Genomic DNA, 23,494 nt, shown 5'->3' on the forward strand with positions numbered 1-23,494 from the left:
GTAATCTGGCGTCAAAAGCACAGAGAGGAAGCACATTCGTCCCATAGCAGAAATTCCTCTCCACTTAAACGCAGAATTCTGAGGGAAAAAAATTATGGAATTCTAATCAGAATTCTCTAGAATTATATTAAACGGCTCAAATTGACGTGAATTGGTTGATGTCACGGTTTCCGTTCAAAAGCTGCGTTTATTACACACGTTTGACTATGAAAGAGCAGTAGGGGAGGAAAGCCTAACGTTAATTACAGCAGGTGAGTTCTGCAAACAGAAGCCAGAGTGGATTAGTTACAGCCTTGTTGGCTAATTTCGGGTGCAGCAGAAAGTGGGGGCGTAGCTGTGAAGCCTGCACCCAGACAGACTCTGTGCTGGGCTGCTGAATAAACACTTGTTGCTCACGACCCATTTAAAATAGCAGTGACGCGTATACTGCATATGATAATATCATGCTCAGGCATGCATGCATATCATGCACAAGCCGTCAGAGGAGACGGAGACGCGCGTGTCTCAGTGCGCATAGTGCTGCTCACTTCGGCGCGCGTAAATTACTCCAAGCTGCGCCGCAGATCAAGGTAAAGTTAGGTCGCTTTAAAGCCAGGCGACTGTAGCTCAGAACTCGGAGATTAGACTCCTTTGTTTTGGTGAACAAGGAACCCTGTTCTCTTTGCGCGCCCCTGCTGCAGGGACATGTGGAAGTAATTGTCGCGAGTGGAGTGGAGTGGAGTGGAGCTGAGCGCACGGTGCGGCTCTCGGTGAGGGGCCGCCGCAGGGCGAAGGAGCTGCACTGGAGCATAGCCAATGGAGACGCAGCGTCTCCGCCCACACACACACACACACACACACACACACTGGGGACAGTCTGCTGGCCAGTTAGAGCTCGACGCATAAAACAAGGCACCTCAAAATTTATTCGTAGCTGTGTGGTTAACCAAAGCTTAATTTTAAGGAAACAAACAAAACCTGACAAAAGATAAAAATCATTTCTATCTTTTTTTTTTTTTTTAAATAATAAAAAAAAAAAGTGAAGAAGTTTCCACTGGCTTAACATTTTAAATGGATGATGATGATAAGAAAGGGAACATTCTGAAATATATTAGAGAAAAGGAAAAAACAGACGGATAGAAAACAGAGAGAGAGAGAGAGAGAGAGAGAGAGAGGGATTGTTTCTGATGTTAGAGCGCCCTCTGTACGCACTCAAGTGTTCACATGGCACAATTTCACCTGCTTTTCATTAGCGCGCCTTCAAAAAGTGCCTTCAGCTTCAAATACATACAAACTCAAACTCCATGCTTCATCATTCACAAACCTGAGCTTGCAACATACCCTGCAAATCTAAGCTGAGAACAATTAATGTTTTCTTTCCCTGAAAGCAATAGTGCTGGCTGATGAATTTCTCTACATACTGGCTACACTGGTTTCCACTAGTATGCAAGCACTGGGACAGGGCTAGTGAGTCCCTTGATTTCATTCTATAAACTATAAGCAGTTCTTATTATACAGAAAGGACTTGCACCTCTTGCATTTGCAAAAACACGAACAGACATTTTTCTTCCTTTCTGAACCTTTGTTTATTCATGGCCTCCTTCTGAAGTGCAGCGTCCAGAGAAATTCGATTCCTCTGCTTGGACTCTTATTTTGAAAAAGAATAGGAGGGTGTGTGTGTGTGCGTGTGTGTGTGTATGGTGGGGGGTTGTTCCTAAGAGTTATTTAGATTTGAGCCAGATTATTAGTTCTCTGGGAAGGATGGACTGTAAGGCTGAATCAATTAGAGAGCGCATGAGCGGCGGTGCAGGCGCATGAGAGAGAGAGAGAGAGAGAGAGAGAGAGAGAGAGAGACTGCAAACACTCCACACACACACACACACACGCACACTTACATACATACGCACTGAGGATTAGAAGCGCTCCAAAAGTCAGGAGGACCCTTACCAGTGCTCAGTGGAGAGTTGTACAGGAGTACTGCCATTCAGCTTGTTTTGTTTTTTTTTTCTTTCATCGAGGGAACACACAAAAGGATTTTTAAAAAGGTATTGTGTGAGTAAATTGGTTTGATTACACTAATTGGCTCCTCATGTTTTTTTATTCTTTCCAAACAATAGCTTCTTGTGCCTTTTTTTAAAGGCATAAATTAGCTGATTAAATTCCAATTTATATTTGCTTTATTCTTTCGGAATTTATAGACCAGCTAGAAACATTTTAATTCATTAAACATATAATTGACCAGCATTTTCTCAGCCAAACACGAGTATTGGATTGGATCTAATCATTGCATGATTTTGCCCAGAAAACCTTTGCAGTGGTTTTTTTTCCACGTCCATCCACTTTTTTGCGTCTGAGCAGACTGCAGGATTTCTCCACTTCTGAGTTTGATGTTCACCCCAACTTCTCAACTTCAGCCCAGGGCGGATTTACAGGCATCTCGGAGTTTCCCATATGGTGTCCAGTCCGAGCTGAGGAGAGAAAAGCGGCTGGGCTCCAGCGCGCAGCTGGGGGTGCCATCCTGCATCTAATGGCTAACACATTCCCCACTCTGTACCAGCTTGATTCCCATTGACATGGAATGCGCCCGAGTAAAATGGAATATCGTGCATCTGGAGTCATTTGCGCAGATAATATACATTTCTTCCACTTATAGAGAAACAATATAGACTCCTCTGGATGTTTGAAGTACAACATTTTCATAGCAGTGGATGACTTCGGATGTTTGTTTTTTTTTTTCTTCTCCTCTGAAGAGTTGTAGTGTATGCTGCACTTTGGAGAGGAGCACAAGCACACGGCCACGTATACGACCACTGGCTCCATCTCTCTGATTAAAGCAATTTGTGCGCCCTGCAGACTTCTCTATCTTTGGATAAACTTTTCTCCTGGATTCCCATGGAGCATGTGGGATTAGGTTAAACACAAGAGATAACGACAGAGGATGGTAAATTGTAACATTCCTCTCTCAGCTGTTGCTCCAGAGTGTCAGGCGCGCAGATTCGCGGCTTTGGGGTAAAACAGATGCGCATCTGCGCGTGGGAGGAATGCAGTCGGTGGAGAGCGGGTGGAGGTGGGGGAGTACGGAGTGAGGGTCTGTCCGAGATCCGAGCCTTCCTTCGTCAGGAAATAAAAACCACTCTCCAATCCCGTCCCTTTGGGCTCGAGCGGGATCACTGTGCGCGGGATTGTTAAACGGATAAGGATTCCCAAACCAGTGCGTTAAGCGCCAAGAGGACAGAGGGCTCGTTTAATTGCAGCTGGATTGGCCAAGGACAATTACTCCCATCCGAGTAGTGCTCAAGCAAACGACACTAAGGGCAGTAAAGGAACACAGGCGACCCACCCCAACCACCCGCTGTTCCTTTACTGGGTTTATACTGTCAGTACTTTAAAGTGGATTTATCTACCTCCATGGATGGATGTGGTAAAAACACACAGATTAAGCTATCTATACAAATCCTACCATCACCTACGCGCTGCAATACTTTGATTATTTCCTAGTTTATGTTTATACACATATGGATGTAGACATAACCAAATTACGCAAAATCATCTGTTAAATGATTAAACGCACACTGCCTAAGTGACACATTTTTGCCTAGGAAAGGCCATAATTAAGGAAGAATGAGATAGAGATGTTCTATCTCACAGAGAGCGGCTTTCTGTCCCTCGAGTGCTGATGGGATCCAGGGGTGGATCCAGAGCAGACAAACAGATAAACCCGAGACGCGCGGAATGTCCAACTGCAGCCACTCCGGGCTGAGTGAGCTTTTTCCTGATAAGAGCCAGTTTGATAATAAGAAGTAGGCGACCGAGGACAGATCAGAACCCTGTTTGGAATGATTACTGTCTCACATTTTGGTGGGAAAAGAAAAAAAAACTCAGCTAAAACTTCATCAATGTGTTTATTTAAGATTTGTAATCACTAAAGCGCATATCTAGTAACATTTCCTATATAGGCTATTTGTATATATTCACAAACTTTATATTAAATGATTAAAAAACAAACAAACGCATCTGGATATCTAAAGAGACAAAAACCTTGGCTGATACACTCGGATAATTCAAGTCACTCTATTGTCCTGTTCATTTGCCCCTCTGAGAAACCCTGTACTGTGTCGCCCCCTAGCGGGTGCAGAGAGATGAGCAGCTCCACTGTGTGACTGGTGACCTGTGACTCGGCAGCGTCCGGAGCTTTTATGGACACTGGTGTGAAGAAAAAGACCTTTTCTGACGATGATTTAATGCAATCCTAAACAAGACCCGAATCTAGGGCTCTGTTTACACCTGGGATTACTATCAGATCAGCGTGAAGCACAAGTGTAAATGTGTTCCACATATTCCACACCATAATGTGGCTGGGTTTTTTTTTGTTGTTGTTGTTCATTTCTTTTTACATTCAGAGACAGCCTCGTTTAATTAATCAGGGTTTTATTTATTCATTTATTTATTTATTTATTTATTTATAAGAAGCCCACAATGTGCATATGAATCCTGAACCCTGTAAAAAAAAAAAAAAAACATGAAAGTGGTAATAATGTTTCGTGACATTCACATCATCCAAGAAAATTCATTTTTGGAATATAATTCTGTGTCACCCAGACAGCTCACAGATGTGTTTAAAATAGGCTATTGCAACGTGTATCACAATTGCAAAAGGTGGAACTACATTTACAAAGAAGTAGGCCTAACTTATTTCTCTCTCTCTCTCTTTCATTTTAGCTGAACACAACCTAAGCAATAATGTGGATACTGAAGACACATCTCCTTTTGGGGGTTGTCCTCTTCGGAATATTGCAAAGTAAGTTTTTTTTTTAAAGAAAAAAAAAGAAAGTTATGTTTATTTGCAGCGAACATGAGTGTTGCTTAACCTACAGAATAAAGCCGACAGAAAGAAATGCTTAACCTGTGTGCATGTTCTCCAGATGGGGCGTGTGAACTGCCTCCTCCGATCATCGTTTCGGATAGAGGGGAGTTCGTGTTAGAGCTGCACTCCGTTTTTAACATCAGCTGTACAGGGAATAAGAGCGTCGTGTGGGAAGAACCGCTACCAGTTAACACACACGTGCTGCCCGGGTATTACACCACTACGCTGCTGATTGATGGCGCCGCAGCTCATCACACGGGAGAGTACACGTGCATTTACAATGACTCAGATGAAGAGCAGCCAAACATAAACAACATGGCCAGCATCTACATTTTCGTCCCAGGCAAGTATTAACAATGGTCTACAGTCAGTACGATGGAGGTGTTTTGTGTGATTAGTGCATGAGCCTACTGTATGAAATGGCAAAATGGCCTAAATGAGAGTTCAATGAAGTCAATTTCATAAATTTTAGGCTACCTGAAACATAATAGGGGCCTGTCTGTAAAAGTCATGTACAAAATAACAGCAGTCCCGGACGTGTGAGTTGACACTAATAATATAACCTGACAGATGTCTGTTTGTACTAATTTTTTCCTTTTCTTTTATGCTATCCATGCAAAAACAATTAGTGTCTATTTATTAATTAGAAAATGGAAAACTGTAACTCTGTACCAGTACAGGTAGAGTCAATTGTTTTCTCAGAGAAAAAAATGTTTTTTCTGTCTTTAAGTTAAATAAAAAGTAGTACCTAAACTTACTTTTTGGGCTTACACAAATTACCACTGGCAAATAAGTCGATCTTGTTGAGATGTATGACATCATGTGTGGCAATTCTACAAATATTATTTGTTTTTTGTATTTTCTTACATAATATTGGATGCTAACTTCCTGCTATATTTTACTTCAGACCCTGAAGTTCCATTTGTTCCTGACGATCCGACAGAGGCCTCCCAGTTTAACATTCCTTGCCGCATTACGGATCCGCAATCTACTGTGATTCTACGGAGTCTACCAAGTGGAGATGTGGTCCCATATGAGTATGAAGAGAAGTATGGATTTTTGGGCTCCTTTGTTCCTGGCCAGTACGTGTGTGAGACCGTTGTGAATGGTGAGGTGGTCCGGAGCATGGTGTACCCAGTGACAGACAGGCCAAGTAAGCCTAAGTCCACATTCGAATTAGGGATCAAGAGTGAGTTTCGATTTTATTTGACCGCTGCTAACTGTGTGTGTGTGTGTGTGAATGTGTCTGTGTTTAGATGGGTCAGATATGTTTAATGTGATGGAGAACGATTTCAGTGTGAAACTAACAGCCAGTCAAGAGGAGATAAAAGAGGGGGAAGCTTTCAACCTGACCTGCACGGTTCCACCTGGTAGTCTCTATGTCCAAAAATGGTTGCATCCCAGTAAAGAGGTAAGGAAATTTTCTTTTCTTTTCCCACCCATACACTGTCTGACTTATCAGTCCCACAACATCGTGCTCTTTCTTCATTAATCTGCTAAAGAGAAGATGCATACTGCATGTAAGCCAGAAAATCACTGAAGAGCAAAGCTTTACTCTCTGGGGATCTCTGTTTTGCAGTGGGCTTTTTTGTTTGTGCTTTGTGTGTGTGTGTGTGTGTGTGTGAGGCAAAATGAGTGTGTGGCTGTATGTCAGTAAAAGATTAAAGGAGGACTTTTAGTGCTGACCATTTGCTCGAGTGTTTATGAGGGGGTTTGTCAGTGTGTGGGGTTGGGTGTGTCTCCAAAACAACAACTTTCTCAGCAATGCCTCAATGTTTTTCATCCATATGGGCATATTGTAGCAAACGTTATATATTGCGATCAGAATAGAAAATGGTAAATTGTGATTTCCCTGTGCTCTGATAGCCATATACATAAAGAGTTGTGTGGGATCGCGTTCATTGGCTGTTTAGAATGGTTTATTAGAGAAACTCCCTCTAGAAGCACCAGAGCTGAGATAGCAACTCTTTTTTCAGTCTCCTGGACAGATTTACTTCTGCTGACAGATGGATGCTCTCCCAAGCCCCACATGCTGAAGCCAGTGCCAGACGTGGAGATAGCCAGATCGAAAGAAAGACTAAAGCAGATCTTTTAGGCAGGATATTTTTAACATGACTAAGGTAGATGACAGAGAGTGAGCGATCTAGGTATGGACTGTTCAAAATATCCATAAAATATATATATGAGTGAATAGTTTGTATCTCTGTTTCGCTTTGACCCAACCCCAGGCTGTAGGTGCTATTCAGAAGAAGGAGACCTACCCTGATAAGGTTTTGTATATCCTCAGTATCCCACATGCCTCAACGAATGACACTGGCTTCTACGAATGCTCTGTCACAGAGCAGTCCAGCGGCAAGACCCACTCCTCCCAAGTGACCATCACTGTCCATGGTAACAATCTGCCTCTTGCTTGATTATCCTGCAGCTCTGTATTCTCCATGCAAAGCTACTGGAGGAAATGAATTAAACAGATGCATACTGGGGCCCTGACAGACCAAGCCAACACCAACGAACTAGCAACAACCAAGTTTCACTGATCGTGCATTTACTCCTCACACCGTTTGGAAAGGTGCAGTAAAACACCACAAAACGTACATAAGTACTGCCAGTGCCCGTATGACATAACTTGTCATACCAAGAGGGGACAGTAGCAGATTATGTATTCATAATCCAAGACACAAATCATGTAATTTGTCCAAAGCATAAAGATCCAGTGTCAAAAACATTTGTCTAAAATCTCCAACCAGTATACATCATAGTATGTCCAAATTGTACACCACCTATCAATATCAGTACATGTAAGAGTATATTTGACACTGTTGAAATATGAAGTTTTGGACAAACAGAGTAGCCTATCTATCACTTTTATGTCACTGTGAGCAAATATTTTAAACATTTTGCACACTCTTGCTGCAAACATGTAGCTAGCTACAACAGATGAGCAGTTGATAAATATCGTATGTGTGCACTCTGCCAAAGCCAATCAGAGAACTATTTCTTCTGCCAGTCTTTGACACCAATTCAGCCTGCTCAGTTGCTGATGAGTGCTAAAGAGGGTCGACTAGAAGCCAATGGGCAGGACACACCTGAAAAACGTCAGGCGGTGGCTGCCGACCAAGGCTTGATGATATCCAACAGATAGTAGTTGGCTTGGTGTGTCAGTGCCCCTAGATATTCTGTTCAGATTCTCTTTTTCACTCACTCTTCTTCTCTCTGGGTTACAGAGAGTTCTTTTGTTACTTTGGATCACAGTGGGATTGGAGCAGTAGAAACCATCTCTCTCCTGGAGGAAGCTGAATTCACCATTTACATCCATTCCGATGCTGTTCCCAAGGTCACGTGGTTCAAAGATGACAATGTATTGAATACCAATTATATAACTGCCAAGACCACTCTTCTAGCAGACAAAAGGTAAAGTTAGACATGATACTGCAGAACATCACACTTATCATCATTTCTTTAGCAGTGCTCATATTTTCTCTGGATAATTTCTGCTGGTTGAGAACTTCGAGTGTTAAGATCTCTATGTGAAATCTGTTTTAATGAAATTTGACAGTGCGTGTGAGACAATATTCTGTATGTCCAGATCAGTAAGCCTGGGTGAATTGCACTGTTCGCTTAAAGTTCATATCTGTTCCATCAAGGTACGAGAGTGTTTTGGTTCTGCGACACCCTGTAGAAGAGGACAGTGGAACATATAAGATTTTAGCATCAGCTGGTTCAAAGAGTAAAGAGTTCTCCTTCAAACTCTATGTTAAAGGTAACATTCTATCCATTCCTTGTGCTATATGCTTTAGATACTTTATTTATGCACAGACTGGCTGAGATGCCTCGCGCTATGTAGTTTATTTTGATATGGCATTTTCACTTTAGTGGAGCAATCCTGCCATGGTACTTATGTCTGTCCTAGTTTTCTAGAAATCAGGCTTATGTAGTAATTGTGTGTGTGTGTGTGTGTGTCCACTCCAGCTGGTGAGCCCCAGATAATACAGTCCATGCTGGCTCCGGTAATCTGGCCCAGGGAAGAGACTATGGTGGTGTTCCTTCACTCCATGTTTAGACTGACGTGTCGGGGCCAAGCAGAGGTGGTGTGGGAAGGTCCCATCCCCCTTGACAAGCAGAAATTAGATGACAAGAGAGGCCTGTTCGTCTCCACAGTGACTGTGGACAATGCTGAGGCCACACACACAGGAGAATACACCTGTCTCTACAAGAATGAGAATCAGACAGAGGAGAGCAGCATCTACATCTTTGTGCCAGGTATGGAGAGACAGAGAGAAAGAGATAGAGAAAAATCGAAGACAGGACACAAGACACTGTGATTATGTAAACTTGCATTGGTGGTGTTATGTAAACTTGTATTTGACTACATTTGTATTTTCTTGCTACACATTTGACTGAATTTTGTTTTGCTTCTTTAGAAACTGATGGCATTTGTCTGCATATCCTGTTCTGCAAAATTTTTTGAGCCAAAATTTATTTCTTGCTCCTACTTTCTCTCTCTCTCTCTCTCTCTCTCTCTCTCTCTCTCCCTCTTTCTCTCTCTCTCTCTCTCTCTCTCTCTCTCTTTAATCCTGCTACCCCCAGATCCGAACATACCATTCGTGGCCCCCCCACTGCCCTTTGGGCACCATGTGCTGAAAAGCCCAGAGGAGATGGAGGTTCCTTGCCGCGTGTCTGATCCGAGTGCTCAAGTCACGCTGTTCCATGTGGAGACTCAGCAGGCCGTGCCCGCCACGTATGACAGCAAGAAAGGTTTTCTAGGCAACTTCACACCTGGGACATATGTGTGTCAGGCCCTTGTGAATGGAGAAGAGCATGAGAGCGAGGAGTACATTGTCCATGGCTGGACAGGTAAGGATATATGTGTGCGCGTGTTCATAATATTTTTTATACGACTTCAAAAAAAGGTATATTAACATGGTAAGATGCATCACCTTGACAGGAGTTTAAATATCAAATTTATGTTAGTATACCTCTTTTTTGTTCAGGGGGCTCAGGGCTGCATGTAGAGATGAAGGCGGAGAAGAAAGCTCTGCTGGTTGGGGAAACCCTCATAGTAAACTGTGTAGCCAAAGGCAGTGACTTGCTGGATCAACAATGGAAATATCCTGGAAAAATGGTGAGAGACAAATATTCCACAAATATTTCAACATAGTCTGTCTTTATATGGGCAATATCTGTGCAATCTGTGTGTCTCAGATATTGCCATTTTAACATTGCAACTAGGCTGCAGGCATAGATGCATAATAGTCACATTTTCTTTGATTAATTAATGATGGTTGTCTCTCTGTCTGTCTCTGTCAGGCGGATCGTGCTAAGATGACACTAAAGGAGAACAAGAAAGATCAGGAGATCTATTACACCCTGACTGTGTCTGATGCCAGAACTAAAGACAGTGGAAATTATGCCTGTTCCATCACTGACATTATGAGCAATGAGAGCCAAACCAAAGAGCTCACCATTACTGTCTATGGTACAGATTACAAACTCTAATACACAGTTTTATGCATGGTACACACAGCATATACCTTATACAGACAGGTGATAAAGGGAAAAAAAGGTGGCTCTGCTGTAGGGGTGTGGCGGTGTGTGTTGTGATGGGGATTTTGTTGGCATTGCTTCCCCCATTTCTCTTATCAGAGAGAAGCATCACTGCATACAAAGTCACCTTGTTGTTGTTCTTCTGTTAGCTGCTCCCATTAGGGATTGCCACAGCAGATCACTGGTCTGCATATTTGATTTTACACAGTTTTTACACCTGATGCCCTTCCTGATGCATCTCTCCCAAATTTTATCTGGGCTTGGGACCAGCATTGGGAGTGCACTGTCGTGTGCAACCCCAGTGGCTGGTGTTGGGGTTGGTTCCCTGGCCAGGAATCGAACCCCTGGCCACGGCAGTGAGAGCGCCAGGCCTAACCACTAGTCCTCCAGGGACCCTTAATACAAGGTCACCTTCATCTGCAAATCTGTCTATCTCTTTTAGGATGACAATGCCCCCGTTCACAGGGCACGAGATCTCATTGAATGTTTTGATGAGTATGAAAATGATGCATATCATACTCTATGGCCTTCACAGTCACTAGCTCTGAACCCACTTGAGCACTTATGGGAGAAATTGAGCCAGTGTGTTGGACCACCATCATCAAAACAGTAGTTGAGGGAATATGTTTTAGAAGAGCAGTGTTCATTGTTCCAGCACAGGTCCAAACTCATGTACTGGAAGGATACATGTGATAGCACAACATTTTATTTAGACACTTTACATCAGTATTTCCTTTAATTTGTCACCTGTCTGTTAGTTCAAGTTAAATACACTAGAATTTAAAAATCTAGGTAAGTCATTGGTATATGTGAACAGAGAAATGTGTGGTGTGAAACACAATTCAGCTGTCTCTTTGTCTTTACAGTGAACTGATTTCTGTTGAGGGTTTGGGTTTGGGTGACTAGAAAGCAGTGTTTTACTTTGCGTTTTGGTGTTCTGAACTGAACATGCTATTCCTGTTTGGTGATGTATACTTTACTCTTCTTTCCCAAACTCTCCAGAGAGGGAGTTTGTGTCTCTAGCTCCAATGTTTGCCCCTGTGGAGACAGCCAAACTGAATGATGTTCGCGAGTTCCAAGTGGACATTGAGGCTCTTCCTGCACCCAAGGTCACATGGCTGAAGGATGGCATTGTACTGGGTGATACTGCTGCAGAGTTTACTACCTCCCTTCGGACGATCAGTGAGACAAGGTTAGAAGCCTGGTACACGCGCGATTTGACGTAACACATGCGCTTTTGGAGTGAGGCTCAGATAACTCATTTGCAAAAAGATTTAACTCTAAATGTGACCTAGTTGAGGGACATCCAGTTCATGTACTCACATTCACATTCATTTTCAACATACTTGGAGGTGTTTTTGTGTAGAGTGTGATAATTTTCTAATAATTCCATTATGCCAGCATGCACATAACCTGTGTGTGTGTGTGTGTATGTGTGTGTGTAGGTACCAGAGCACTCTCGCTCTGATTAGAGCTAAGGCTGAGGACAGTGGCAACTACACGGTGCGAGCTCAGATAGGCAACCAGAGCGCCAGCCACTCGTTCAACCTTCAGGTCAAAGGTAAAATCCAGAAATGTTTGAAGCCTTGTCATTTCTCCTGCGTCTCTGTCTTCACTTTGTTCTGAATTTGCAGGGGTTTTGGTCACAACTTAATTTTCATGCATTTGCATGTGTTTTTTCTTTTGACTGTCCATGCATTCTTTCTTTGTCCAATCTGTTTCTGTTTTGCCTGCATTTTCATCTATGTTAGAATTTTACATGAACTTTCTCTTAAGCTGTTTTTTTCTTTTAGTTGTTCTGAATGTCATTGTCTTATATGGCTTTTTAGAGTATATGTACTAACCGATGTAGCTGTGTATACCTCTGCTAAGAGTAAAGCTTTCCCGTATGTGTACTGTAGTTCCTGCTGTAATTGTGGACCTGATGGACCTGCACCATGGATCAGAAACAGGCCAGGCTGTGGTGTGTGTTGCCGGAGGATCTCCCGTCCCTGAGGTGGAGTGGTACATCTGTAAAAACATTAAACAGTAAGTATGACCGAGACATGTTCCTCTCACTGTAACTGCAACAGTTCTCTTTTTTCTATTTTATTTCATATTTTGCTTTTTTGTGCAGCACAAGTTCCTTTCCTTTTTTCATTTTCTTTTTTCACGTGTTTTTTTTTTCACACGTACACTTTCAACTGTTCTGTTCCTCATTCTTAACTATAAATCGTCACATTCAGAGTTAATGACAGAATGACAGTGTGACAAAAGCATTCTGACATCATCACATTCACCCCTTTTCCTTATTCCCTAGGTGTTCCAATGACTCAAACGAGTGGTCACCTCTTCAGACCAACACCACTGGCATCACCATTGATACACACATAGACCAGGACAACCAGTTGGAGAGTCAGGTGATCTTTGGACATCTGGAGAACACGCTGGCCGTGCGCTGTCTGGCACGGAACGAGATGGTCGCTGTGTCCCGTGAGATCAAACTGGTGGCCAATGGTGAGAATCTCCATCATCCTGTGGCTCTCATAGGCTGACTCCATTTCTCTTCAGGAAAATTATGAAATTGAATTGATTTGGCAAGAGATTTTGCATTTACCCTAATGTAGGGTTAATGACAATCATTTTTACTCCTTCAATCAGTTCCAGATCTCACCATTAACCATGTTAAAGACATTGACCAGCCTAGACCAGTGGTTCTCAAAGTGGGGTCTGAGGACCCCCAGGGGTCTGTGAAGCATAGCCATGGGGTCCGTGTTTTTTATTATCTTGTTACAGTGACGAAAATCCCAACCCACATTATCAAAGTTACCATATTTAGGGGTCCAAGCACCAACTCAGTCAACTCAGACAGAATGTCTTCTCTCGGTGGAAAATTCAGGAATAGAAAGTTCTATGGCTCCATAAACTATTATTTGGCAAATTTCAAAACTGTTCATGAATAAACCCAAACTGAGTGGAATTTATTTTACAGTTAAAGCAGTCCCTGGCTACAAAAAGCTGGAGAACCACTGGCCTAGACATCTAAGCTTGTTGCCTCTCTTGTTGTACATCTGTTACTTGTCGAACGTCACTTTGTCAGTCACAAGCACAAGCAATCAACACTTTCCTCCATGTTCATTAATCATCTGTCACATTGTCCTTGTCATATCTTCACCAAGCTACTTCTATATACCATTTGGTCCTGGCGGTGTGTGCGTGTGTGTGTGTGTGTGTGTGTTTCATGAAGGGAAACTCTACCAAAAGTTACTCTTTGCTGATAACCCTTACATCTGTTAGCATCATTCTTTCAGGCTCCCCATGTAGTGAACTCCTGATGGGTTCCCCATGTGGCACTTGTGAAAGGGAAATTCATATGCCATATGCCCTTTTGGTTTATCCATTCAGTGTCTGTGGGCCTTTTTTTTTTTTCAAAATAGCTGAGTTACATTGTAAATCGTTTAACCAAATTCAGTATGTGCTTCATGATGGTACATTGGATTAAGCAATTTAAAGAAGAAACTAAGACTTAATTTGTACAGACTTGTATTCAATCATGGTCAATATCTAAAGACATTATTAAATTAGCAAAATAATTGATTATTCATAGGTTTGCAAATTCTCAAAATGACTAAACTATCAAATTAGAATTTGCTCTTATGCCAATGGTGATGATGTGTTCAGGTCCGCACTCAGAGCTCACTGTGGCGGCTGCTGTTCTGGTGCTGTTGGTCATTGTCATCATCTCACTCATTGTGCTGGTCATTATCTGGAAACAGGTACACACTTCCACATTCATTTTTTTTCAGTCACTCAACATTCACTCACTCACTCACTCACTCACTCACTCATACCATCACCAACGGATTCACTGTATTCACCCATTCATCCTAGTGCTTGTTTACACTGTAATTAACTTCACTTTAATTCACTCACTCAATTTATAATTTGCATTTTTTTAATGCGTTCATTGAATCACCTTTTTCACTCAGTCTGATTTCCAAGACTTGTTCATTTTATGTGACTATAATCTTTCCCCTGCTGCTCCAGAAGACATATGACTTTAGATTTTGTAAACTGATAAGTTAACCAATGATCAAATTTCTGTTTATCTTATATTGTGTGGTATTAAACGCTGTTCTAAGATCAACAACGTAGCTCTTATCAATCTAAAAACCTCTCATCTCATCTATATGCATTTCAGAAGCCACGTTATGAGATCAGGTGGCGGGTCATTGAGTCAGTCAGTCCAGATGGGCATGAGTACATCTACGTGGATCCCATGCAGCTGCCCTACGACACACGCTGGGAGTTTCCACGTGATGGCCTTGTCCTTGGTGAGTCACAAACACTTCCATGTTCCGCCCTCCTCACTCTGGCTCTTTGACTTGTGGTGATGTAATTGATTGGATTGTGGTCAGGTGCACTGGCTTGTTTCTGTCTGCTGTGGGTGCAACCTTGTGATACCAGCATTGTCAAGATGTGGTGTGTGTGTGTCTGCACAGCGGTCACTTGGTGTGTTCACAGTGGCTGCGATCAAAGGTGGTTTTTCTTTAACATAAAGCCATAGTGGTGTAGTTGAACAGTCACAGATGTCCTGTTGGCTAGCCATGTGTTAACCCCGGCAAGTCAGATATCTGGAGGCACTGCACAGCGTTAAGAAGCCCTTAGACTGAATGTAAAGACTTAAAAGGGAACGGATACAGGAATTCAAAAAAGGAATAATCTATGTGAACTTTAACCCTGTGAATTCACCAACATAGAAAGTGTGAATAGGAAACAAGGGTTGACCAGACTGTGGTCCTGAAAAATAGAGCAACTATTCATTATTATGTAGCAATTACAGCACACTGGACTTGCATGTTTCTTGGTGAAGTTTTTGCTTACAACTGCAAGAAAACCTATTGAGCTAGCTTGGTAATGTCACTTGTTCCCTGAACTGCTACATTCTCTCAAAAATCACAACAGGGCAACCAATGTTCACCTGACTATTGCTCAAACTCAGGAAAAAAATATCAAGGCAAAATCTGATATGACTGTAGTACAATCACTGGGCTTCAGTAGATCATATGTAAATTACATACCAGTGACTGATTTGGTATGTAAGTTTAACCAATGAGAGTATGAAATGTTTAGCTTAAAGGGGGGATCGATGCATTGTGAGTCAAATCACATTTGGTATTTTTTAAAAATTATTTGGTTATTATAAGGTCTCCCCACATTCCAGCAGATGTCACTAAAATAACGGCTTAAAAATGGCTCCCTAAATGGCAGACAGAACAAATCCTGTGGATTACCAACCTCCAGCTAGTCAGGACAGTCAACGTGATTTACATGGTGTTGCTTGCACGAGAATTCAGGCGTGTTTTTTGGGTGTGGCTTTGAAGGAAATACTGTAGGGAGGGATTATATTTGTTTAAATTTTGAGTTTCAAAACAGCCTCGGCTAACTTTCACCCGAAGCACTGACCATATCGGTGGAAGGTGTGAAACTTTGCATATGCTAATCAAGCGTATGATTCACTGTGTGAATGTCTGTCACAGGCCGTATTCTGGGCTCGGGGGCCTTTGGGAAGGTGGTGGAAGGCACTGCATATGGACTCAGTCGTTCTCAACCAGTAATGAAGGTCGCAGTGAAGATGCTCAAACGTGAGTTCGCTTGCACACTTTTAATAGAGCAAAGAAAGTGCTTCATCATCTACTGGAGTTTTATTTGATGTGCTTTAATTTACCTGGCAATTCTTGTGCATGATTGGTTAATTGGTTGGTTGATTTTTGATTGGTCCCTCAGCAACGGCTCGCTCCAGTGAGAAGCAAGCACTGATGTCAGAGCTGAAGATCATGACTCACCTGGGCCCCCACCTCAACATTGTTAACCTGCTGGGTGCCTGCACCAAATCAGGTACACAAACACACACACACACACACACACACAAGCACAAAAGTGTTAATTTAGGGCTTAGGAGGCAGTGGTTTGATTTTTTTTTTTTTTAACACGCTGAGTTTATTGCTCTACCATCTTTGCTTATAGATACTTTATGTAAGTCTGAGATAAGTGTGATTTGATACCATCTTTTTTATCTCTCTCTCTGTCCGTCTGTCTCTCAGGTCCTATCTATATCATTACCGAGTACTGTTTTTATGGAGACCTGGTGAACTACTTGCATAAGAACAGAGACACCTTCCTGAGCCGACAGGGTGAGAAGGGCAAGAAGGACCTGGACATCTTTGGCATCAATCCAGCTGATGAGAGCAGCAGAAGGTCAGCGTGCACACCCACCCACACATGCGTGCACGCACACACACACACACACACACGCATATACATAAAGTTGACAAGTTGCAGCTTGTGAGAGGTTTGACATCCAACTAGTTTTCAACTTGTCATGATAAAGTAACGTTACCATGTGTGTGTGCCCTCAGCTACGTGATCCTGTCTTTTGAGGAAAAAGGAGACTACATGGATATGAAGCAAGCAGACACAATGCAGTATGTCCCCATGTTGGAGAGGAGCAACGCCTCCAAGTACTTCGACCTCCAGAGAGATGATTATGATCACCCTCCCTCTCACAAACACATCAATGGTAAAACACACACTCAGCAAACTCACTCTCACAGATGTACCACAAAAACATGACAGTAACTCATTCTCTCATGCACATGGACATAACACATACTTCCTTGGGTCAGAAAACAATAGCAGTGAGGTGTTTTTCTTTCACTTTTGCCTGACCAGTTTATTTGTTTTGGAGTCTTTATTTATGTTCTCCTCTTTCTGTATTTCTCTCTGTTTGCCCTGTTCAATTTGGCTTGCCTGCATCTGGTCTGACCTGGCAAAAATTTTGTAAACCCCCACACACCCACACATCTACATACACACTGATGTTTTGGCAGCAGTTGTGAAGGCGTCCACCCTCGTTTCTGGGTACGTGATGCATTGCACTCCATGCACCCTGCATTTACTGGAGATAATTGTAGTCCATGGGATTTGCTGCACGCTTCACCCAGCCATTACAAGGACCTATACGAGCAGCACTTTAAAAATGTACTCGCAGCTCGTGTACAACAGACCAAGGCGTGTTGTCCACACAAGCACATATGTACACACATTCAAAGGAGTAATGGGGAAGCCACTTCCCCAAACAAAGCTTGTATAACTTAGACTGTGTGTGTGTGTGTGTGTGTCTTCAACAGACAGTGAGGTAGAAAAGCTTCTCTCTGATGACTCAGAGCGCTTGACCACAATGGATCTTCTCAGCTTCACCTATCAAGTGGCCAGAGGGATGGAGTTCCTGGCCTCCAAAAATGTGAGTCTAAAGCCATAACTGATGCTGGCTGTGTAATAATGATTCTCAGCCTAAAGCGATAAACTTTACAGAAGCTGTTAGTTGGCTTGATTTTAATAATGATTGTCCTCAGACTGGTTCTCGAAACATTTGAGTGTTAGCTAAAATGTTACATTAAATGGCTCCCAGATCTACTAGTTAGAAGTCTGAATTCCACCACAGAAAATCATTGTTTTCTTTGTTTCAAACTAAAACATGTAACTTTAGTTTATATACTGTAACACACACCAATCCTTAAGGGTGCAACTGTTGCTCCAGCCAGTTTTTGCGAAACTCCCAACTGACCTGTTTAAATTGTGGGGTTGGGGTGGCTTGAGAAAAGCCCAAACCCTCAGAATAGAACGTAAGAGTGTGTTTCTGTACATTATGACATGTTATTAAACTATGCTATTGCATATTACTAAGATATGCTATTAAAGGACCACACATCAGGTATGAATTTAATTTTATGGGCATTTAAATGCTTCCAGAAGAGGTTCAAAGATCATCTAGGAGATTTACTTTTTTTTTCTTTTTTTTTCAGGCCAGTCTTACAGAGAGGAAGGTGTAGGATAATGACAGATAGAGAGTGAATAGATAATGAGAATATAAGAATTTCAGGTTTAGGTATGGTAGCACAGTGTGACCATTGAAACATCAGTCAAAGAATTGATCAAAATCTTACAGATTGATGGAAAGATTTAAAGATCCTATAACTGAATTTAATGTCTCTCTGTTATATACAGTGTGTTCACAGAGATTTGGCAGCTCGAAATGTCCTGTTGTCTCAGGGGAAGATTGTGAAGATCTGTGACTTTGGGCTGGCCAGGGACATCATGCATGACAACAACTATGTATCCAAAGGAAGTGTAAGTGTCTCTTCTTCTTTGCTATGCTCTTCTGTGTTAAATCTTTCCTGCATAAGAATACATTGGCCTACATAAGCATATATTGTGGTGTTGAGTGAGGCATCAATGCATTTTATCTCCATACATACACAGACCTTCCTACCAGTAAAATGGATGGCCCCTGAGAGCATCTTTGATAACCTCTACACCACTCTGAGTGACGTCTGGTCTTACGGCATTTTACTGTGGGAGATCTTTTCTCTGGGTAAATCATCAGTTTCTGGCTATATTTTTTAAGATTCACTGATATAGTTTTAAGATATACATAAAAACAGTTTTTTTTTTTTTTTTTTTTTTGCAGGCGGGACCCCTTATCCTGGCATGGTTGTGGACTCCAGCTTCTATAACAAGATCAAGAGTGGCTACAGGATGGCCAAACCTGAGCACGCCTCCAGTGATGTGTAGGTCCAGCTTAACAACACAATGTTATTTTTGAGTACTGCAAACGTTCCTGTCTAATTGGTATGCTTGTGTCAATGTAGTTATGAGCTTATGGTGAAGTGCTGGAACAATGAGCCAGAGAAGAGACCCTCGTTCCACAGTCTGAGTGAGAGTGTGGCCACCCTGCTGCCATGCGGATACAAGAGGGTAAGAACTAGTAGACCAGTTGGTCTTTTAGGCATTTTTACTGAATCCTTTTCCCATTTTTGCCTCTGTTCTTGTCAGTGCTTCTCTTTATTTCCCCATCCACAAACTTGTGTGCATCAGTAATCATGTCACTCTGCCCACACGCTGCCTAAACTAGCTTCCTGTTTCCTGTGGTATTAATACATTTTGTCAGCCTGAGCACAGAGACTAGGTGTGTGACTCGCAGTAACAACAATTAGTATGCTAACTCTCCAACTGGCTCACATCCAACAGGATCAAATCCACCCAGAGCGTTCGCCTGTTAGCCATAATGACCTTCTTAAACATGCACCACACGTGGCACTTCAAAACACAAGGTTTCCCAGAGTCACATGGCCAGGGGCTAACTAGATTCTGTAATAGCACCTTGGGAAGGGGTGTGGTGGGAAATGCGGTTCTTTATAGTTTTTTCCAGATCCTCGCAGAACCACAGAGCGGGTGTGTAAATGGAACAGAATGTTTGAAAGAGCCATGTTTATAGCAGTGTTTAAGGGAATATAATGAAGAATATAGAGACCACTAAAGATGATAGAATTTCCTTCCCCTTTCCTTCAAGCATTTTGAAAGACACTGTTGTAATGGCAGAGATAGATGCCATTAGATCTCAAATAGCTCCTGCTGAAGTACATCACATGTAGCATGAACATATGAATGGGTCAAAATTGGTCAGCTGTCTAATAGCAGGTGTTTGTGTCTGTGCAGAGCTATGAGCGTGTAAATAATGACTTCCTGAAGAGCGACCACCCGGCGGTGACCCGCGTGCAGTGTGTGCAGAGCGATGAGACCTATTTGGGTGTGGCCTATAAGAACCAGTGCAAGATGAGGGAGCGTGAAAGCGGCTTTGAAGAGCAGAGACTGAGCTCAGACAGTGGCTACATCATCCCTCTGCCTGATCTTGACCCCCTTTCCGACGAAGAATACACCAAAAGGAACCGCCATAGGTAGGCGGGCCACAGCCGGCTGTAAACATATAAAATATAGAATATTTATTATAACCTGTAAAAGTGGAATAAAATATGCTGATGCATACATTAATAAAAGCATTGTATATAAAAGTAATAACTGTACTGTTATTTGATTAGTGCAAAGGAATGTGTTTTGAATGGTCTGATTTGGTCAAATCCCTGCTAAATTATAGTTCAAAGTGAATCAATTATATAACCTTTTATTTAAATAGTTCAACTAAATTAAACTCACATTCTTGACTAAATTAAATATATTATTGAAAAAAAAACTGACTTAAGTAAGGAACAAATCACGATGGACAATAACGACAGGGTGATGTGATTAGATTATTTTCCTATCACATCACATCCTGAAGTGTTTTATTCCTTTAATGCCACAGCAATTTGTGAACGACTGCAATTTTTTAAAATTTATTAATTAATAACCTGTTGTAGTTTTTATCTGTTTATAGTTACATTTAATGTTCCACAAAACAAGTTAGTCCCTGTTATCACTCACTTATTACTTTCCATCAATGTGAAATAAACATCTCCTTACAAAGCTTCACCATGTCAATGGCTGTTAAATAATAGCACATTTACAAAAAAAATCAGTCTATTATTAGTCATTGAGAACAAATTGTTACTATAGAAACAATAATGGATTAGAACGAGTACATTGTGATTTGAATTACAGCTAGCATTGAAAATTCATCCACACCTTCTGACCAATCAGATTCAAGAATTTGTCAGCATGAAATTGTGTCCAGGCCAATCATTATTATTATGTTACCTATGAAAAGGAGTAAAATAATTAATGATCTGTTTTTGTGTGGTGTGTTTGTAGCTCTCAGACATCTGAGGAGAGCGCTATAGAGACAGGCTCGAGCAGCTCCACCCTTCCCAAGCGGGAAGTAGAGACTCTGGAGGACATAACACTGCTGGACGAGATGTGCCTGGACTCAGGGGATCTGGTGGAGGACAGCTTCCTGTGAGAGTGAGACATAGAGCTGGAAAGAGAGAAAGAGAGGATGAGAGAGACCCTGTTTAGCAATTCATCCAAAAGGGAGGAGGAGAGAAGGGCTAAAATGCAAGCATCAGTACAAGAACTCGTCTGAATAGCCCTTTTCTATCTCCCACCTGTTCTCTGAACTCTTGCTCCCCTGTATCATCCACCTGCCCCTAGAATCCTCAGAGGAAAAAAGCCTCTTCACTGCCTGGATGTCCTGCGAAGGTCATCTATAATTAGAGACAGCGTCCTCTACTGGCTCGGAGGACGGTCCGGTAAAAGACTGTATGTGTACTCAAACTATGAGGCATAAGGAAATAATACAGAATATTAACATTTTGTATAGAACTTTATTTTGTTGGGCATTCAGAACAGTGAATTAAGCAGGAACCTGAACGTACTATTGTATACTCCATAACCAGTTGATTTACAAATGAGTCAGTCTGAGCTTTCAATGACCACTACACCTGAACAACTGAACTGACCCGACGCAGTTTCTTTCCATTCACATTCCATCCACATCCATTTCCCAGCATATTGCATTAAAAAGCACAAACTTTGGACTAAATATATAGATCCTGTACCTGATCATACAGTATATCGTCTGTGACGCAATAAGTGCAGCAGTTTGAATATTTTTTTTTTGTTTGTTTTTTTTTTGTTTTTTTTTTACATATTACTGAATATAAATGTGTAATATTTTGTGAATATTGGGGAGGGAAGGGAAAAGTTTTTATGTTCCTAAATGAAGAAAACAGCAATAATACTTTGACTTTTGTAGGTCACACAAACCTCACACTATTGCAATTTTGACACATTACAGTAAAACCGTACCAAAGCATGGACCAAAGATTAAACTGTTCAATGTGTCAAGCAGAAGATATGGCAATATATCAAGACTTCTACCAGTGTTATAGTGCACAGGAACTGTGTTTTTACCCTGTGGCAGTGATGAACTAATCACTTCAGTGAGAGGATAAACCTTGTGGTAGCTTAATTGGCCTTTAAAGGTCAAATGTTGACAATAAGCTGGAACATTTTGATGCTGTGTATAACATAATGTAACATGTTCATCTATTTACTATTTGAATAATCTGAACCTAATGACATATTATATGGGCTGGTTTAGATGTTTTACCCAAAGATGTCTTTTCATCCTTTAAGCTTTCTTTGAAATCTTAAGACCTGTAGCACAATAACTGTAGTGATATTGTAGAGAGAGGTATAGAGAGGCAGAGCAAAACATCTTAGCAAGGGAAAACATCTCGAATATAGTCGTCTAATATTTCCTATTATAAGATTACAATAACCCAAACATTATTAAACCTATTTCTAGACATTTTCTACTAATTTTAAGGTTTAAATTGTCTTATTCTTTTGGCAGATCATTTTGCTTCTTGCTAGACATACATAAATGCTTAAAATTAGAAAAATGAAAATGTGAAATTAGTAAACAAAAGATGTCTAGAAATAGGTGTAATACTCTTATTTGTTTTAGTGTAATCTTATAACACAATATATTAGATAAATTTGACTATATTCAAGATATTTTCACCTGATGTCATTTTTTTGCATTGAAATAATTTGTGGTTTTCATTTAATATTACTAATATTGCAAAAGATGATTATCCCCAGACATTATTGACCTTCTGTTCTGTTCCTGAGCACTGATGCTGGACACTATGGACCGTAAAACCCTGGTATTCTAGGTTTTTCATAAAAAAAAAAAAAACTATATAAACTGAAACACAGGTATATCATCAAATGTCCAGCTTCAGTGCATATAACGTCTAAAGCCGAGCTTTCCATCTCACCTATATTGTGTACAGTCGTCCTGAAGCATGGTAGAGAGTCTTTGTGTAGCTAGTTTGATGTTATACATCACTGCACGGATTAAATGGGTTTTCAATGTAGAGTTTATCATCCAGCAATCCACTGCCTCCCTCTGAGTGTATACCCACTGTGATCTACTCAATGGGCACGAAGAAGAAAAAAAAAACTGTTGCACTTTTTAGACCCTTCTTTTGTTGTTTTTATCTGTCATTGTATGTTTGTTTGAAGAGTTTATATGATGAGCAAATACATTTCGTGAGATTTATTTGGCTTTAAATGCCTCCAGTTTCTGTAGACAGCAGACTGAGTGTTGTACAGGAAGAGATGGTTAATAGAAGAGAGGTATGAATTATACTCCATGGTACAGTATGTGTAATAATAGGTAGTTACTCCCAGTACAAGATGTTATCCTCCTGTCTTATTATGCGTTATGTCTATGTCCATTCAGATGATTTATATTTCAATAAATGAGATTTAATAATGTGA

At 41.3% G+C, this 23,494-nt stretch overlaps 1 protein-coding gene across 2 annotated transcripts; it reads left to right on the forward strand.

The window, feature by feature from the left end:
* Positions 1–1,746: 1,746 nt before the first annotated feature.
* Positions 1,747–23,494, forward strand: pdgfra (platelet-derived growth factor receptor, alpha polypeptide). Of its 2 annotated transcripts, XM_053242234.1 has the most exons (30): positions 1,747–2,024; positions 2,282–3,400; positions 4,699–4,777; positions 4,902–5,186; positions 5,751–5,996; positions 6,100–6,254; positions 7,072–7,234; positions 8,068–8,254; positions 8,488–8,603; positions 8,813–9,103; positions 9,431–9,697; positions 9,835–9,965; positions 10,151–10,319; positions 11,390–11,579; positions 11,833–11,948; positions 12,289–12,415; positions 12,687–12,883; positions 14,048–14,142; positions 14,568–14,700; positions 15,907–16,011; positions 16,154–16,264; positions 16,471–16,624; positions 16,786–16,946; positions 17,557–17,669; positions 18,434–18,556; positions 18,689–18,800; positions 18,897–18,996; positions 19,078–19,183; positions 19,925–20,163; positions 21,014–23,494. In XM_053242234.1, the coding sequence occupies exons 3-30, from the start codon at positions 4,720–4,722 to the stop codon at positions 21,159–21,161; spliced, it is 4,398 nt and encodes a 1,465-aa protein (XP_053098209.1). In that variant the 5' UTR covers positions 1,747–2,024; positions 2,282–3,400; positions 4,699–4,719; the 3' UTR covers positions 21,162–23,494. The 2 variants fall into 2 exon arrangements, with proteins under 2 accessions (XP_053098209.1, XP_026802733.2); XM_026946932.3 differs by lacking the exon at positions 2,282–3,400.

This window comes from Pangasianodon hypophthalmus, chromosome 19 (assembly GCF_027358585.1).
Source record: "Pangasianodon hypophthalmus isolate fPanHyp1 chromosome 19, fPanHyp1.pri, whole genome shotgun sequence".
Classification (NCBI taxonomy): domain Eukaryota; kingdom Metazoa; phylum Chordata; class Actinopteri; order Siluriformes; family Pangasiidae; genus Pangasianodon; species Pangasianodon hypophthalmus.

What these genes read in the sequence shown, in the direction of transcription:
- pdgfra (XM_053242234.1), top strand. Translation starts at nt 4,720, where the DNA reads ATGTGGATACTGAAGACACATCTCCTTTTGGGGGTTGTCCTCTTCGGA. An exon ending in CCCAGTGACAGACAGGCCAA is followed by an intron (nt 5,997 to 6,099) that starts GTAAGCCTAAGT and finishes GTCTGTGTTTAG; the next exon opens with ATGGGTCAGATATGTTTAAT. An exon ending in ACCAAAAGGAACCGCCATAG is followed by an intron (nt 20,164 to 21,013) that starts GTAGGCGGGCCA and finishes GTGTGTTTGTAG; the next exon opens with CTCTCAGACATCTGAGGAGA.